At 43.8% G+C, this 16,174-nt stretch overlaps 3 protein-coding genes across 7 annotated transcripts; all 3 read right to left on the reverse strand.

The window, feature by feature from the left end:
- Positions 1 to 81: 81 nt before the first annotated feature.
- On the reverse strand, positions 82 to 4,624 carry CHMP4A (charged multivesicular body protein 4A). Of its 3 annotated transcripts, none has more exons than XM_047075519.1 (6): positions 4,387 to 4,624; positions 2,277 to 2,426; positions 2,011 to 2,188; positions 1,171 to 1,279; positions 865 to 1,000; positions 82 to 431 (listed from the first exon to the last, which is right to left on the reverse strand). In XM_047075519.1, exons 1-6 carry the CDS (start codon positions 4,622 to 4,624, stop codon positions 373 to 375), a joined length of 870 nt encoding a protein of 289 aa, XP_046931475.1. In that variant the 3' UTR covers positions 82 to 372. The 3 variants fall into 3 exon arrangements, with proteins under 3 accessions (XP_046931475.1, XP_046931476.1, XP_046931477.1); XM_047075520.1 differs by lacking the exon at positions 4,387 to 4,624 and adding an exon at positions 4,045 to 4,200; XM_047075521.1 differs by lacking the exon at positions 4,387 to 4,624 and adding an exon at positions 3,731 to 4,006.
- Positions 4,605 to 6,730, reverse strand: MDP1 (magnesium dependent phosphatase 1). Of its 3 annotated transcripts, none has more exons than XM_047075522.1 (6): positions 5,951 to 6,730; positions 5,777 to 5,837; positions 5,597 to 5,707; positions 5,148 to 5,255; positions 4,972 to 5,057; positions 4,605 to 4,807 (listed from the first exon to the last, which is right to left on the reverse strand). In XM_047075522.1, the coding sequence occupies exons 1-6, from the start codon at positions 5,985 to 5,987 to the stop codon at positions 4,716 to 4,718; spliced, it is 495 nt and encodes a 164-aa protein (XP_046931478.1). In that variant the 5' UTR covers positions 5,988 to 6,730; the 3' UTR covers positions 4,605 to 4,715. The 3 variants fall into 3 exon arrangements, with proteins under 3 accessions (XP_046931478.1, XP_046931480.1, XP_046931479.1); XM_047075524.1 differs by having other exon boundaries at positions 4,962 to 5,057; XM_047075523.1 differs by lacking the exon at positions 4,972 to 5,057.
- Positions 6,731 to 6,827: 97 nt separating this feature from the next.
- On the reverse strand, positions 6,828 to 16,164 carry NEDD8 (NEDD8 ubiquitin like modifier). The gene is made up of 4 exons (XM_047075525.1): positions 16,017 to 16,164; positions 8,191 to 8,238; positions 7,940 to 8,022; positions 6,828 to 7,191 (listed from the first exon to the last, which is right to left on the reverse strand). The coding sequence occupies exons 1-4, from the start codon at positions 16,032 to 16,034 to the stop codon at positions 7,095 to 7,097; spliced, it is 246 nt and encodes an 81-aa protein (XP_046931481.1). The 5' UTR covers positions 16,035 to 16,164; the 3' UTR covers positions 6,828 to 7,094.
- Positions 16,165 to 16,174: the final 10 nt, after the last annotated feature.

A 16,174-nucleotide genomic window follows, 5' to 3' on the forward strand; every position in this document is an offset into this window, starting at 1 on the left:
ACTTTCTCTATGTTCCAATGCCCCTTCTTACTCCCACTATGATTCATCACTTGAAACAAAGCTCCAAAGACCAGGGAAGAGTTTCAGGTGTAGATGAGGCAGTATAAACACTAGGGTTCCATCTGCCTGATTTTATTGGGAACAAGGGCACTGTAACTGTTATCAAAGAGAAGGAAGCCAAGGGGCTCCTCTTGCACCAACATTCTCTTTCAGAGTTGAGCCAGGGAGGGGAGGGCAACAACCCTTTTTCAGGCAGGGTCACTATCACCCTCAGCAGGACCTCCCCAAAAGGCTACGTTCCTTTGCTTAGCACTTGGCACTTAAGGAAAAGAGACGAATGAAGTCAGCGCCAGGAAAACAAGCCCAGACACATCAGGACACCCACTCAGCCAACTGCTTTAGTGCTTCTTCATCTTCATCCGCTTTGGGAGCTTGGGGGACAAGGATACCCGGAGAAAGAAAGAAGTATTAGGGCTTTGGCAACATCAATAATCCCCTGCTGTGACACTGAGAGTCTGCTGAAACATCTCTCCCTCAGCAAAGAACGTAAAGGAGTGGTCCTTCTGCTTGCTGGGCTGCTGCAAATTCCCAGAGCAGCTCTGTACAAATTGGGAAGATGTGCTTCTTTCTCCCAGCACTTGCAGCCCCACACCAGGGTACACAGCTTGCTGAGTGAGGCAGAGGCTGGACTTAGTCTTCATTCCCCCTCAGCCAGGTACCCTTATGCAGTCAACAACCTGTGCAACTGTAGCAGCAGCCCTCTCTGCCTGGCTCCTTTGAGGCAGGATGTAAGAAGAATATAATCTTTCCCCCTATCTATCCCACCCTCTCAAGTCCTCGAGACAATAGAATAACCCTGAGTACCTGGCTCTTCAGGTAGATGTGTGGAAGGTACACCGGGCAGTTTGATGGGGGGTTCTTCCTCCTTGTCGCCTACATGTAACAACTCCCGGGCCAATTCCTCCTGCTCCAGCTTCTCTAGCTCCTCCAACAGTTCATCCTGGACATGGGACAAGAAGACTGTTAAAAATGAAGAAAGGAAATGTCTACTTCCAAAAACATACCATTTTTGAATCCCCCCTCCCAAATTTGCCCCACGATTCTCTTGGGCATTCCTTCCGGCTAGTCTCATGCTTTCTCCAATATTCCCTAACCCCTTGCTCCAATCACCTCATCCACATCAAAGCCCACAGGCCGAGAAATGGCATCTGAGATCTGCTGGGCCACCTCCTGTTGTTCTGTAATGTCGGCCATCAGTTCATCCACCTTGTCAATGTCCCTGAGAACAAGATATATAGCTATGAAATCAGGCAACAACACTCCTGACTTTCCCATCTTGCATGGATGAAAACCCTCCTGTCTGTGGCTTCAGACTGATAAATCCATGGCTATCAGAAGATATCCCTGGGAAATTATGTGGAAGCAAGTCTGGGCTGAGAATTGGCAAGAAGCCACTTTGGGGAGAATAGGCTGTACTCCTCTTCCTGAAGGATCTTTAAAAATTAGGAAAATCCCTTCTTCTCTCTCTGCCCTTCTCCAACTCACACTCTTTCTTTCTCTCAAAAATAAATAAACATTAAAAAAAAAAAAAAAAAAAAGGAGCACCTGGATGGCTCAGTCAGTTGAGTGTCTGACTTCAGCTCAGGTCATGATCTTACTGCTTTTGAGTTTGAGCCCTGCGTTGGGCTCTGTGCTGACAGCTTGGAGCCTGGAGCCTGCTTCCGATTCTGTGTCTCCTTCTCTCTCTGCCCCTCTCCCACTCACACTGTTTCTTTCTCTCAAAAATAAATAAACATTAAAAAAAATTGTTTTTAATTAGGAAAATCCTCTTTCCTCCCTAGAATGCTTCAGCCAGCAAAGAGATCTTCCAAGAAGCAAGGAGACTGACAGAGGTCTAGCTGTCACGGACATCTATAAATTTACATTCTGAGAGGTTTTAAGATTCAAGAGAAAATACGAAGCTACCTTCCCCAGTGCCTGGGCCCCCTGCTTCCCTCCCCCCGTACCCACATGTCCTGGTAGGCCTTCTTCATGCCTTGGGCAGCAAGCTCCATGGTCCGAAGCACTTCTGCATTGGTGGTGGCATTCTCAATGGCCTCACGCTGAAACTCCAGGGTAGATAATGTCCCATCGGTTTGTGCCAGCTGCTGTTCGAATCTTTTCTTCCTCCGCAAAGCCTGTAGGGCAGCTGACCCAGCCCACACCCTGAGCATCAGGGCCAGAAGCCCTTATGCTTCCCACCTGGGCCTGCCCAGTTGGCACCTCTCCCCCATTACCTCTCTTATTCTTGGTCCCATGCTTCTTGGCCATTTGTAGCTCCTGTTGAATCTTCTGCTCCAGAAACTCTTGTTTCTTGATCAATATCTTCTCTGTCTCCTTCAGTTTCTGTATTGCCTCTTCAGGGGTTGGCCCCTTCTCTTTCTTCCCTGGAGTGCAATCAAGCAGGCCCATATTGTGTGGAGGAAATATATTAGCCACCAATCACTGAGTGCAGAGTGTGTGCTAGGCACCTGTCTTACTCTTAATCCCAAAATGACTCTCTATAATGAATATACTATCTTCACTTTACAAATGTGAAAAACAGGCATATATGTGTTAAATAATCATTTGTTTAAAATCACAGCTAGACAGAATTGAGCAGGAATTGAAATGTGGCAGTATGACTTCCAAATCCAGTATTCTTTGCTATTTCAAATTGCCTTTCGGGGCGCCTGGGTGGCTCAGTCGGTTAAGTGGCCGACTTCGGCTCAGGTCATGATCTCGCGGTCCGTGAGTTCAAGTCCCGCGTCAGGCTCTGTGCTGACAGCTCAGAGCCTGGAGCCTGTTTCAGATTCTGTGTCTCCCTCTCTCTGACCCTCCCCCATTCATGCTGTCTCTCTCTGTCTCAAAAATAAATAAACGTTAAAAAACAAATTAAAAAAAACAAAAAAACAAAAAACAAATTGCCTTTCAAGTCATTCCCAGGCTTCCCCCCCAACCCCCGCGCCCGAGAAGTTTTAGATTCACAGCAAATCTGAGTGGAAGATACAAAGTTCCCATATACCCCCTGCTGCCACATATGCATGGCCCTCCTATGAGCACATCCCCACTGGAGTTTGGTCACTTTTTATAATCGCTGTTCCACTTGCTGTCCTAGGAGATGCCCAAGGTCCTAACTCCACACCCTCAAACTGAATGAAGTACAGGGGGTAGAGAAAAAAAAAAAAAAATCTGATCTCCATTTTCCCCTTCATCTTCTGCACTTCTGACAGTAATTAAAATTAATAAGGCAGGCCCTTGCCTGCTTAAAATCCTTTCACACTCTCCATTGCCTGCAAGATAAAATCTAAAACTTTAATGAGACATACAAGGCCCTTCTTGACCTGGCCCTTGTTCACCTCTCCATCCACACTTCTACTTTCCTCTTCTTCAGCTGGCGTGGGCATGTGCGCGCGCGCGCACACCCACGCACACGCACACACCCACCAGCCAGAACTCCTCTTTCCCCTAAGTATTACTACCATACTCGTTCCTGCCTGTTTTGCACACAGTTACCTCCCCCCTGGAATACCTCAATTCTCCACCTGGCATACCTTAGCCCTCTGGATAACAACCCCTCACGCCTCTTCTGTGCTCCCCCTAGTTTTTAGGAACATCTCCATCATGGAGTTCCCACACTACACTATTACCAGTTTTTGCTGGTCTCCCCCCACCAGATGGGAGTTTTAAGCAGACAATCTTTTTTCATCACCTCGGATTCCCCCCTTGGCCAGCATAGAGGAAGAACCAGTGTTTTGGAAAGGACTAGATGATGACAGTCGGAAACTCAACTCCCCAGCCTAAACAGTGGGTTCCCTCCATTCACGTTCCGGCCCGACCCCGAGCTCTTCTCCCTGGGGCGGGGGAAGGAAGACAGCCAGAGCCAGACAGCCCGACAAGGCGGGGCCTCCTGGCACGTGAGGAGGCCTGGGCCCTGGACGGGGTCTTCGCGACAGCCGGGGGCCATGGCCTTCCCCACACCCCCTTGGCCAGCACCAGCAGCCCACCGGGCTCACCCGGGCTCACCCCTCCCGAAGAGTCTGCCGAGACCACTCATCTCCACCACCCTTGCCTCTCCTGCCTCCTCTCCGCGGCTTCTTGCAACTTCCGCCTGGCTCCCGGGAGGGTGCGGTCTCATCGCTCAGAGACCGGCCTGGGCCAATCCCTCCATGGGGCACCGCGGCGACATCATCAACATGAGCCAACGAGGCCACTTCTGCCACGTGACCCGAGCCACCAGCCCCCAACCCATTCGCTCCTCTTAAAGCGGCCGCTCCGTTTTTGATTCTTTAAAAAGGCCGCCCCACCCCCACCCCCCCCAAAAAGCACAGTATTTGTTTTCCTGAAAGGGAATGTGCAGGGTCTTACATCCCACTTCTTGGGGCCAGTGGAAGAGTTCTCCCGGCCCTTGACAGAGTTCAGGAATTGGGGCGTGGATGGTGTGAGCACAAGGGGGCCACAGTCGGGTGTGCCACAAGTTTCTTTGGCAGAGCCGGATGAAGTCTAATTCCATTCGCTCTGGTCTTGGCACCTCCGAAAAGCCAATGCCGGCTACAAAGCTAGCAAAACAAAAACCAGCCGGAAGATTTCTGTCACACACAAACATACTTTAATAATTTACAAATACACCTGAAAATGCCTTCATGATTTCCTTTCAGTTTTATGCTTCAAATGAGGCTCATCCACAGGACTGGACCTCAGGGCCCAGCTTGGGCCTTTGCAAATGTCTCCAGTCCCTGACTTAGGGTTTGAAGATTTATTCCATTCTGGACATGAATGCAGGTAACTCCTAGAAAGAAAAGAAGCCACATTTCATCAGGCCTGTTGTTACTCTCACCTTTTTTGGGTGCACCCAAAAATTGCATGCAAGCTACCCATCCTGGACCTATCTATCTAACCGCTCCTAGGAACTTTCTCCTCATTCCCCAAAAGGCTAATCTCACCACTCTGTACCCAGTTTGCTGACGTCTAGGATATTCCGCTTCTCGTCATCAAAGAAGATCATCTGGGAGAAGACAACTCCTGTCTTCTGCTGCAACCTGTGCAAGGCGGGGCAGGGGGTGACCACACTGGCTTCTTAGCTCCTGCAGCCTCTCTGGCCTCCCAGCTTCTACCTTATCTCTGCATACCTCTCAAAGTGGGTGACCTTGCTGCCTGGGTAGATTTCCCGATGAACAAAGTATCTGTCAAGGTCAAAGAGCTTCAGTAGCTGGTTGGCCCCTTCAATCTCCCCTGTTCTGCAAAAAGGTGTAATAATAGATGGGATCAGCAGGGCCAGGGGCTGCAAGCCAAGTTATGTTTAACCAAGGGGAAATCAACTTGCTGTTTTTCCAGGATAAGTAGGCACCCTCGGTCCTTATTCGATTCCCTAGGCTTCCCGTCTGACACAGGCGGCGCTAAGCCAGTCAAGGTTTAATAAATAAAAGGCACAGGAAAGGGTACAATTAGAAAAATATGCAAATACGTGCAAATCTGCACCGCCAAAGTTTTTGTAGCCAAGGGGTTACACGAGACGCCTCCTCATGCATGCGTCTCTCAGCATGAGACCGACAGCTTTTTTTTCAGTCGCTCGCCTTACCGTGAAGCGGCCGCGACGGGTACCTCAAGGCCCTGCAACCTTTCCAGGACGTCACGCACCTCTGGATACAGTCGGACTGTCTGGCCCCGCCTATCCCGGACGGCCCCGTCGCTGGAGGGCGAGAGCGCGCTCAGCGGAGGCCGGCCCTGCCCGGACCCGGCCTCCCCGGCGCCGCCTCACCTGCCCTTGTGGAACGGGGGGTCTACGTGCGTATCCACCCAGAACGGCCAGAGCGTGTAATCTGCGGGAGGACGGAGGGAGGGCTCAGGCTCGGAGCGCGCAGGGCCCCGAGAACTGCAGCGGGGCTTTGGAAAAGGACAGCACGCCGCAAATCTCCCCGGGCCGGTTCCTCACCCAGATCGAAAACCACCAGCTTTGGGAGCCGCGTCATGACCGGCGCTGGCAGGCTGCGCGATGCGAGGCGAGGCCTTGCGGCTTCAAACCGCCCCTCCTGCCTTAGAGAAACAGCGACTAGAGCGTCGCCGTGCGGAGCTGCGGCCGTGGGTCTGGAGGCCGCGCAAGAGCGCCTCCTGACGGCGGAGCGGGGGAAGGACTGTAGCTAAGTGCCCACGCCACGACCCACGGGACCGCAGTGGTCCATCTCTCCGAGACACCTTCTTCCCTTTCTTCTCCACCCAGCGTGGCGGGAATCGGCTAGAGACGCCAGGGAAGGGAGCCCTTTCATCCGACACCTCTCTCATTTTATCTTACCAGCTGAGACCTAAGTTACCCGTAGCTTTGTCACTCACTCTTCACTCAACCTTTCTCCGAATCCGCCTCTCTCCAGAACCCAGAGCCCTCCCCCGCATTCCAGCCATAAACATCGTAGGGTCTGTGAAGCCCTTGAGGCCTTTCTTGAATCGGGCCCAAATGGCCAGTAAGGCTACAATGGGAGAGAATTCACTCTCCTGGTTTCTACTACCTACATCAGTAGTACACTGGTAAATGTGTAACAACCAGTTTGGGGGGAGGGGCTGATTTGTATTGTTTGGCTTCTGTAAATATTCCTATCATGGCCAATTTCAAGCTACAAGCACGAAACCAATTATGGGGTTGGGAACAGAGGACAATACTTAGATCTCCTGAGCTGATAAGAACTGGCTCCACACCACTTAGAGCTGACTTTCCTACAGTCTGATAATCCCCCTAAGGGCACATTCCCTTCCGTTGTCCTTCAGAAATGTAAAAGAGTATATACTGTGATGTGCACTTTTGTGCAATACAAGAAAGATTCCAGGAGGTCAGGAAATATTTTATTGGCAACTAGGGACATAGCCATAAGAGAGGGAAGCACACAGGACTGCAAACTAAAACCCAATGGCCACCAAGGGCCCTTTGGGTCAGGAACACGGCATCCTGGGGTCCTCACGGTCTTCTGCCAAACAAGACTGGGCATCCAGGAGAGGGGGCAGTGGCTCTGGTGTCCCACAGAGTGAGAGGACATATGATGCCTCATTAGGAGCGACAGGGTAAGGAGGTAAAATGGAGGGAGGGTCCATCACTGCCTAAGGCCACCTCCTCCTCTCAGAGCCAACACCAGGTGGAGGACTGAACCACCTAGGATCTTGTAATCAGCTGCTGTCTTCTCATCATTCCTGCAGGAAAAGGCGGCAAAAAAAAAGGGGGAGGGGATTAGAAATACCATCTAGAACAAGATTCTTATGCTTAGTTTTTTTGAGTCTTTCTGGGGGGTCTATGAATGCAGAAAGAATTTACATCTTTATTTTTACTAACCCCTTAAATGAAATTTGATAATTTTTTTTAATGTTTATTTATTTTTGAGACAATGTGGGAAATAGAGTGCAAGCGGCGGAGGGGCAGACAGAGGGAGACACAGAATCTGAAGCAGGCTCCAAGCTCTGAGCTGTCAGCACAGAGCCTGATGCAGGGCTCGAACTCACGAACCGTGAGATCATGACCTGAGCTGAAGTTGGAAGCTTAACCGACTGAGCCACTCCGGCACCCCTATATTTCTTTTAATTTTGAACATAGACAAAAAACCCACAGTGGTATTAGCAACATGGGTGACCTGTGGACAGAAATTTCATAACATAACTGTTTGCAAGTATTTTGAAAATATATCAAAATTATGGTAATTATTCCTACCATTAGATCTTAATGTATTAATAAACCACATATATTATTTTTTCACAAATTTGTTTTTAGTATCTTGAGAACCGTATCTCATTATCATTAGTTTCCTTTGTAAATCTATGTATTTTATTTTATGTGTGCAAAAATCTTATCCGAGAAGGAGTTCATAGGATTCACCAAATCACCAAAGGATCTCAGGCTCCTCCTCCAGTATTTGCTCCCTCAACCTCACAACTATGTCCAACTTACATCTGTTTTCCACTGTAGATGAGCCGCTGCTGCTGTGGGGGAATTCCCTCTTTCTCCTCCACACGCTCCTTGATTCGCTCCACCTTTAGGGGTACAAGTAGTCAGGGGCTGCTAAGGGGTAGAACCAATGGAAGTGGAAAGAACAAGAGCTATGCAGATAGCATGAGAGTGAAAGGACTAAGTTCATCAGCACATCCAAACAAATATGCATGTAGGGAGACAGGCATGAAAAAGTATTGGCCATACAGTACCTTGTCTGTGGGTTCAATGTCAATCTCAATCTCCTTTCCGGTCAGCGTCTGCAACAGGCAAGGGTTTCATGAGTCCAACAGCCTAATATACAACTGGTTTCCTAGGTAAAACACCCTGTCTTAATCTCTGGGGAATCTACATCTTCTGAAAGAAGCACATTGTCAGCAAAGCTGCTTTGAAGAATCAGAAGGCTTTGACCATATCCGTATTATCAAACACTTTTAGGCAGTAGACAGCTTTGAGAGGGCATTTGACCATTTGACTCTCTTAATCCCACATGTCATTTTACCCATCTTCCCACGCCCACCCCATTAGAATCCATGAGAATACTGGCATTCCCTTGGATGAGATAGCAATAAGAAATGTCCTAAGGAAAGCATGCCTTTGTTCCCTGTATCAAAGTTAGAAATTAACATTCAGATAATTCAAAGAATTCTCAAGGACCCCAGAGACCACTTATGACCAGTTTTTTCAATTAACACTAAAATTCAACATTCTATTCTGTAACTTCTCCAGACTTCTACCTAAATACTAAATTTCAGCTGTAGCTTCTTGACCTCTTCCACAGGCTAAGGGCTGCTGATAATACACATAATAATTACACTGATCATACACTTACAAATGTGCTTCATCCCATCGAGAATGAGAATGAGAGAGAGAGAGAAGTGGAGCTCACCCGAAGGGGGACTCAAACTCATGAACTGTGAGATCATAGAGCCGAAGTCAAATCCTTAACCAACTGAGCCACCCAGGTGCCCTGTCATAGCCAACGTTAAAAAAAAATTTTTTTTTAACGTTTATTCATTTTTGAGAGACAGAGACACATACAGCATGAGCGGGGAAGGGCAGAGAGAGGGAGACACAGAATTGGAGGTAGGCTCCAGGCTCTGAGCCATCAGCACAGAGCCTGACATGGGGCTCGAACTCACAGACTGCAAGATCATGACCTGAGCCGAAGTCGGTCGCTCAACTGACTGAGCCACCCGGGCGCCCCAATCATAGCCAATGTTTAACACTTTCCAACAGTCAGAAACTACACTGAGTGCACCAACACATTTAATCATTGCAACTAAGTTAGGAGATATATGTACTATTGCTATCACCATTTTATAGATGAGGAAAATGGGGTTTGGATAGGTTAAAAAGCATATCCATGAAGTCAAAAGGAGAGTGTGGACCCAAACAGAGACTCTCTGGCCCCAGAGCCTGAGGTTTTGTTTGTTTCTTTTCCAGCTCTGTACTCAGTACCGCCTAAGTGTCTCTGGTCTGATATTAAAATCCAATGTATAGGATTGTAATAGGTTCACAAAACAACAAATGGTCTCTACTTATGGTATTCACATAGACCAGAATGATGACAGTACTTAGGACCTAATTTCTCAACTATGAGAATCAGTTCAGTACTAAGAATATTTTAAAAAATATAAGAGTAATTCTTTTAGAGTTACCTCTTTGGGTGCAAAAGAATACATCACAACAGTGATTCCCAAGTTTCTACCCCAATCCAAGCTGGCTTGTGAAAATTTATGGTAAAATGGAAAAAATAATGACAATAGTGAGATTTTCATAAAACTAAATATATTCAGCTGTTAAAATATCCTTTCATGAAGGGGTGCCTGACTGGCTTAGCTGGTGGAGCATGTGACTCTTAATCTCGGAATTTTGAATTTGAGCCCCATGTTGAGTGTAGAGGCTACTTAAGAAATTTTTTTAATTTTTTAAAAATTGTTTTTATTTATTTTTGAAGCAGAGAGACAGAGAATGAGCGGGGGAGGAGCAGAGAGAGAGGGAGACACAGAATCCGAAGCAGGCTCCAGGCTGTCAGCATAGAGCCCGACGCGGGGCTCAAACTCACGAACCATGAGATCATGACCTGAGCCAAAGTCAGACACTCAACCGACTGAGCCACCCAGGCGTCCCAAGAAATTTTTTTAAAATGTCCTTTTATGAAATGACAGAAACAATATATGGTGCTTTTTTAAAGCCCTTTCCTAACAAAATGAAAAGTTAGCAATTCTGTGTCATCCATAAATTATTTCACTTTACTGATCTTAATACTTTAAATGCAAAGATTCTTCAAGCAGATAATCTATTTCTAGGTTAACTAACTTGGAGGAAAAACTTGAAACCTGAGCAATGTATTCAAAGAGAAACATGTGTTTACTCAACAGAACAGGTTTACTGTAAAACATTAGGAAAAGCTTAATGCCTGTTAATAAGAAAACTATTAAAACTATGGTACATCCATAGACTGATACACTTACCATGCAACAATTTATACACTAATGTGGAAAGATCTAAAGGATGTATAATTATATATCATTTTCCATATATAGCGATACACATATGTATATGTGTAGAAAAAATGATTAAGAGCATACCTATCTCCTATAGTAGTGATTATCTTTGAGAAGGAGAATAGGACTAAGGGAAGGGTTTATCAAGGGTAACTCTCCCTTTATCTGCACTATTAAAGTTTCTAATAAAAATCTACCCCTTCATCACATGAATAATAATAAAACATTCACTCTGATTTAATAAAAAATGTTAAAGAGTAAAAAAGACCCTTAGAGAAGGCCTAGAACTGCTCCCCCAAGGGTAAGGTGCTTGGATCTAATGACAGTAAAAAAAAATGACTGGCTTGTAAAATTTAAAACTCTAAGACTAGCCCTTTGTTTCTGACTGTAGAAGCCCATGAATGTATCCAGAGAACAATCTGGTAAAGCGGTGTCCCAGCAGCATCACTTCTGGGAAGATAATCATGACTACGCTAAAAAATATACCTATGATAATGGTCATTACAGTCTTTTGACACTCAAAAATTACAAGCAATCTAAGTATTAAATAGTGGGTTAAATAAATTATAACACAAACATAGAAGAAAAATTACGTAGCCCTCAAATAATCTGTGGAATAATGGTGTAATTCCAGTTTTGTTAAAAAAAAAAACAACACCACAAAACACATACGTGTATTTATACGCTTTCAAACGAGTGTAGAAGGGTATATACGTGAATGTTTTTGAGTTATGACATTATGGATGCTTTTAATTACATTATTTATGCTTTTCTGTATTTTTCATTTTTTATACCATGAATACATTGTAATGAGAAAAACATTATTTTTAAAATAATGTTCTTGATGGGAGTATAAGGAAATGATTCTGTAAAGCAGCACTGTCCAAAAGATATAAATGTAATGCAAACCACATATACAATTTAAAATATACTAGCAGCCACATATTTTAAAAGTGAAATTAATTTTAACACTCTTAAACCCAATATATTCAAAATATTATTACTTCAATGTATAATCAATATAAAAATTAGTATTTTACATTCCTTTGTTCTAACCAAATGTTCAAAATCTTGTGTGCATTTCATACTTATAGCACATCTCAATTCAGATGGTAGATTTCCATCTGAAGTACTGTATTTATACTGTGTTTAAATTTCATAACTTACAGTTGAAAAAGTAGACTTACATACCTAAACTGTTCCAAGCAGACTTAAAAGTTTTCCTGATAACTGAATAAAGTCTCAGGCTTTATATTTAAATTAGGCAAAATTAAACACAAATAGATAATTCATAAACTTAATTCCTCAGTCTTATTAGCCACATGTCAAGTGTTCAATAGCTCACGTGGCTAATAGCTACTGTTGGAGCATTCCAGCTAATATATCAAGCAAAAATAAAATTAGATATACCCATTTTGTAACCTCCAATGAAATAACAGATCTAGGCAATAATAGGTCTATAACATCATAGAAAGCAAAAAAGGTGACAGAATTACATACCATACACCGTCTATGACTTATTCTCACAAGTACACATACAAAAGACTAATCATGCCTCTAGATCTTATATGCCAATCGACATGAAATACGGGGAAACATGGGAATATAATCAGCAAAATCCAAACTGTGGGAGACTCCACTGGAAAAACCACCTAGTTTATTCAACATGAAAAGGGGGAAAAAGGGGGAATTACAGGTTTTTTTAAAGAGGCTTAAAATCCGTATCAAACAACTGCAATGTATGGCTCTTAGTTGAACTCACATTCAAACAAACTGTGTAAAACAAAAGAGAGAATGGGAAAAATTTGATGACAGTGATAAATCACTGTTAATTTTTTAGATGTGGTAATTCCAATTCCATTAGAAAAAAAGAATCGTTTTTTACAGATACATACTGAAACACATACAAATAACATATGCTATCTGGGATTTGCTTCTTAAAACATAAGGTAACGAGAGTTGGTGAATATAAGTAAGATTGGCCATGAGGTGACAGCACTTGAAGCTGGATATGGGGTGCATTATATCCTTCTCTCTCCTGTTGTGTATGTTTGAAACAGTTCATAATTAAAATTCAAAGTCCTGTAAAATAAGCGTCAACCTTTCAAACTGGAAATATCAATCCCATTTTTTCACTCTTATAACACAATGTATCAATTGGCAGTGTAGGTGATGGACCCCATTGTTTTATTCTTTATTGGTTGTCATGAATGAAGTGGCTTGAAATGGAGAAAAGTGCTTGTAAACACTGAAATGCTATTCAAATAAAAAATATGTTCGGGTTTAAAAAAAATCAGAGTAACTGAACAATTTTAAAAGATATTCTTGATATTTCATATTGTGTTTCTTCCTCCAAATCTGGTCATTGTCACCTGGGAATACATTCAATGATGTTTGACAAGTCAATGATGAACCTAAACTCAACATACTGCTTGCTTTAGGCACTTGAGGGGATATAAAAAGAAATTAAGGGATCCAGCCTTTGCCAACAATGTTTTTCAAGTCAAGATTTACTACCAAGAAACGACGAGACATATAATTAATAGAACTAATATAAAAGGAAATGTCATATTGAATACTACTATCCAAACACAAGGTATGACGACAAAGTGCTATGGTGGGTGAAAATCAACATCAATTTAAACCTGAATGAAATTAACATTTCACACCCATTATAATAGCTAAAATAAAAATGACTGATAGGACTAAAAGTTAGCTAGGGTACAGAACAGCTGGACTGCTTATTCACTGCAACTGGGAATGTAAAATGGTACAACCCCTTGGAAAACTGGCAGCTTCTTTTAAACTTGCATACATTTACTACATGATCCCAGTAATTTTGTTGCTAGATTTATAACCAAAGGAAATGAAAACATAGGTCTACAAAAAGACTTGTATAACAATGTTCATGGAAGCCTTATTTATAATAGCCAGAAACTGAAACAATCCAAAAGTCCATCAACAGGAGAATGGATAAACAAACTGATATAGTCATTCAATTAAATATTACACAATAAGAAGGAACTACACAGATATAACAGACACAATGCTAAGTGAAAGAAGCCAGACACAAAATTATATATTCTTTAACTCCCTTTATATGAAATTCTAAAACAAGCAAAACTAACGTATGGAAATTTCATAGGGAAGGGGTGAAAATGTACTAGATCTTGTTACATGGATGTATAACTGTTGTTAAAAACTCATTCAACTGAACCCTTAAGAACTCCGTTGGTTTAAAGTTAAAAATACAAATGTGTTTAAAAAAACAAACCATGAATGAGAAAACTGGGGCTTAAAGAAGACACTAATGCAGAATCTGGGGTTAGGGAGTACTATAATGAGAAAGAACTATAAAGAAAACCTGTACACTATGATTTTTTTTGTACGCCATGTCATGGCTTAGACTCTAAACTTTAGAGGGGGTATGTGGTAGGAAAATCTGGTTAGAAGTATTACAGAGAAATAAAGACATAAATTAATGAGACCTCGGACCAGGATAAGGATAATGGGAATGGAAAGAAAATCAGGCAAAAAAGAGGTTATCGAAGGAAAAATTTGATTCTATAAGCAAACAATGATTCTAAAGAATTACATTCCAGATACCTGCTAGATTGATGGGATCGATACATGAGATGAGTACTGGGAAGATGACCTAAAGCAGAAAATGATGTATTTAATTTTAGAAAGACAGAGACGAGGCATCAAGACAAGATTTAAATCAGGAGGCATTCACTGTAAAGGACTGCAAAAAGAGATATGGAAAAAGTCAGCTACGGGGAGAAGACAGTTGAATTCGCAAAGGAACCCTGCTAAATAAAACCTACCATTTGTACACTAAGAGCTAATTGCTTTTGTATATACTTAATATATTAAAATATGCAGCTAACAAAAAAGAAAGAGAAAGATGAAAGGCATAGGAACCTGTTTGTGGAGGCACAAAGAAAAGCATTTCAGGAAAGGAGACTAACAATTTTAGAGAAACACTAAACAAAAATGGATTCAAAGAGAAAATCTAGAACCCTGCTACTCCGGGTAGTCCCTGACAAGCAGCATCAGCATCACCCGGGAGTATGCTGGAAATACAGAATCTCAGGTCTCATCCCAGACCCACTGAATTAGAATCCGCATAACAAGATCCCCAGGTGATTCTCATGCACTTTTAAATTGAGAAGCCCAACCAGAACACAGTATTTTCTTAAACTGCAGGTCTCAACCCATTGGTGGGTTACGAAATCAACACAGAACAAAACTGGAAATATCAAAGCATATCACACATGGTAAGTTTTTTGTGTTTGTAAGGCACGTGAGGTAAACATTTTTAGAGTAGGTTGAGATTTTTTAAGAAGTTTACAAAACATTGTACAAAGTAACCTCTTCTTTGACTAAGAGGATGTGAGAATTCGTATCCAAAAAGCATTTTAGTGTTTCTCAGACTTTGACAGTGACTCACAATAATACATATGTACTAGTAATACATACATGTGTTTAACATACATATAAAACGAAAACCAAAATTCGTGAAATACTCTTATCCAGCAGTATACCCTGATGTTTCTATGTTAACGTTGTTAGCGACCCATTAAATGGATTTTATAATTAGTGACTCTTGTAGCCACTACTAAAGGTTTGAAAAACAAAGATTTTCAACAAGCTGGCCTCCATCCTCAGCCAAGAAGTGGTTTGGAAAGAATGAAGAGGTTAACAATGGCTGATAAGCACGGTAAATTCACTAAAAAGCTGATGAAAGAACAGACTCAGCAGGAAAAGGCCAAACTAACGTTGCACTGCGTCAGTTTTTAGTTTCTGTCTCTCTGTCTGAAGGTACGAAAGAAGCAATAGCAGATAGGACTAATGAGTGTTGGCAATTGGTATAAAAACCACGGGAGAGACAGGGATGAAGGAAAACACCACCAGTACCAAGAACTAGGGCAATGATAACTAACCTGCCTCAGTCACAGAAGTGAGGCTGGTCCAGGAGGCCCGGCTCAGAAAGGCAGGTGCTGACTGAACACACTCCCAGCTTTTGTTCCTGAAGGCCGGCTGTCACACTGGCGACAACCAGCAAAGGCTTACAGTCTAGCTCCTAGGAGGCCCTCGGTTCCCCAAGCTAAAGTTTTGTACTGTGCTTGGAGAAGCAGATAAGCTGGGCAGTGCAAAATGGAGATCACAGCTTATTCCAAGAATCCGAGAAGGGGAGCCAAGCTGCTGCTAGGCCTTCTCTATGACCGCGGGGGTTCGCATACAGCCATACCCCGGACAAAGGCGGCTTCCTTCTGAGTCACGGCACAGTCCTGGCCGAGAAACCAAGACAAGCAGAGACCCTGGGGTGGTCTGGCGGGGCCAGTCCCCAGCTCTCAAACCCTTCTTGGGGCCCCCCACTTCCCATCACCCCTCGCGCGGAGCCCTGAGGCTGTCAGCACCCTCCAGGCTAGGGAAAGGCGTGGTTTTCCTTCCCCGCTTCTCCCGTAAGGCACAACGGCCAGCCCAGTACCACAGCGTCTTGGCAAGGCCGGAGGTGCTCCCACCTTCACTTTAATTAGCATCTTCTTCCCAGTTTGGAGCTGCACACAGATAACTTGATGCTTCTACCGCTGCGGTGGCCGCTGCCGCTCCCCAGCAATCGCCTCTGGGAGTCACTTCTGCTTCCGGGTCACTGCCTGGCTCCACCCCTCTCACCCAGCCT

Source organism: Lynx rufus, unplaced genomic scaffold (genome assembly GCF_022079265.1).
Source record: "Lynx rufus isolate CCGP_SWC_20201006 ecotype Redwood Valley unplaced genomic scaffold, mLynRuf1.p SCAF_13, whole genome shotgun sequence".
In the NCBI taxonomy this organism is placed as follows: Eukaryota; Metazoa; Chordata; class Mammalia; order Carnivora; family Felidae; genus Lynx; species Lynx rufus.

What these genes read in the sequence shown, in the direction of transcription:
- NEDD8 (XM_047075525.1), bottom strand. An exon ending in ACATTGAACCCACAGACAAG is followed by an intron (nt 8,023 to 8,190) that starts GTACTGTATGGC and finishes GTACCCCTAAAG; the next exon opens with GTGGAGCGAATCAAGGAGCG. An exon ending in ATCTACAGTGGAAAACAGAT is followed by an intron (nt 7,192 to 7,939) that starts GTAAGTTGGACA and finishes CTTTTCCTGCAG; the next exon opens with GAATGATGAGAAGACAGCAG.
- MDP1 (XM_047075524.1), bottom strand. Translation starts at nt 5,987, where the DNA reads ATGACGCGGCTCCCAAAGCTGGTGGTTTTCGATCTGG. An exon ending in CCCCCGTTCCACAAGGGCAG is followed by an intron (nt 5,708 to 5,776) that starts GTGAGGCGGCGC and finishes CTCGCCCTCCAG; the next exon opens with CGACGGGGCCGTCCGGGATA. An exon ending in CCCGTCGCGGCCGCTTCACG is followed by an intron (nt 5,256 to 5,596) that starts GTAAGGCGAGCG and finishes ACCTTTTTGCAG; the next exon opens with AACAGGGGAGATTGAAGGGG.
- CHMP4A (XM_047075519.1), bottom strand. Translation starts at nt 4,624, where the DNA reads ATGTTTGTGTGTGACAGAAATCTTCCGGCTGGTTTTTGTTTTGCTAGC. An exon ending in TGGGACCAAGAATAAGAGAG is followed by an intron (nt 2,189 to 2,276) that starts GTAATGGGGGAG and finishes GGGCTGGGTCAG; the next exon opens with CTGCCCTACAGGCTTTGCGG. An exon ending in AAGAAGGCCTACCAGGACAT is followed by an intron (nt 1,280 to 2,010) that starts GTGGGTACGGGG and finishes TCTTGTTCTCAG; the next exon opens with GGACATTGACAAGGTGGATG.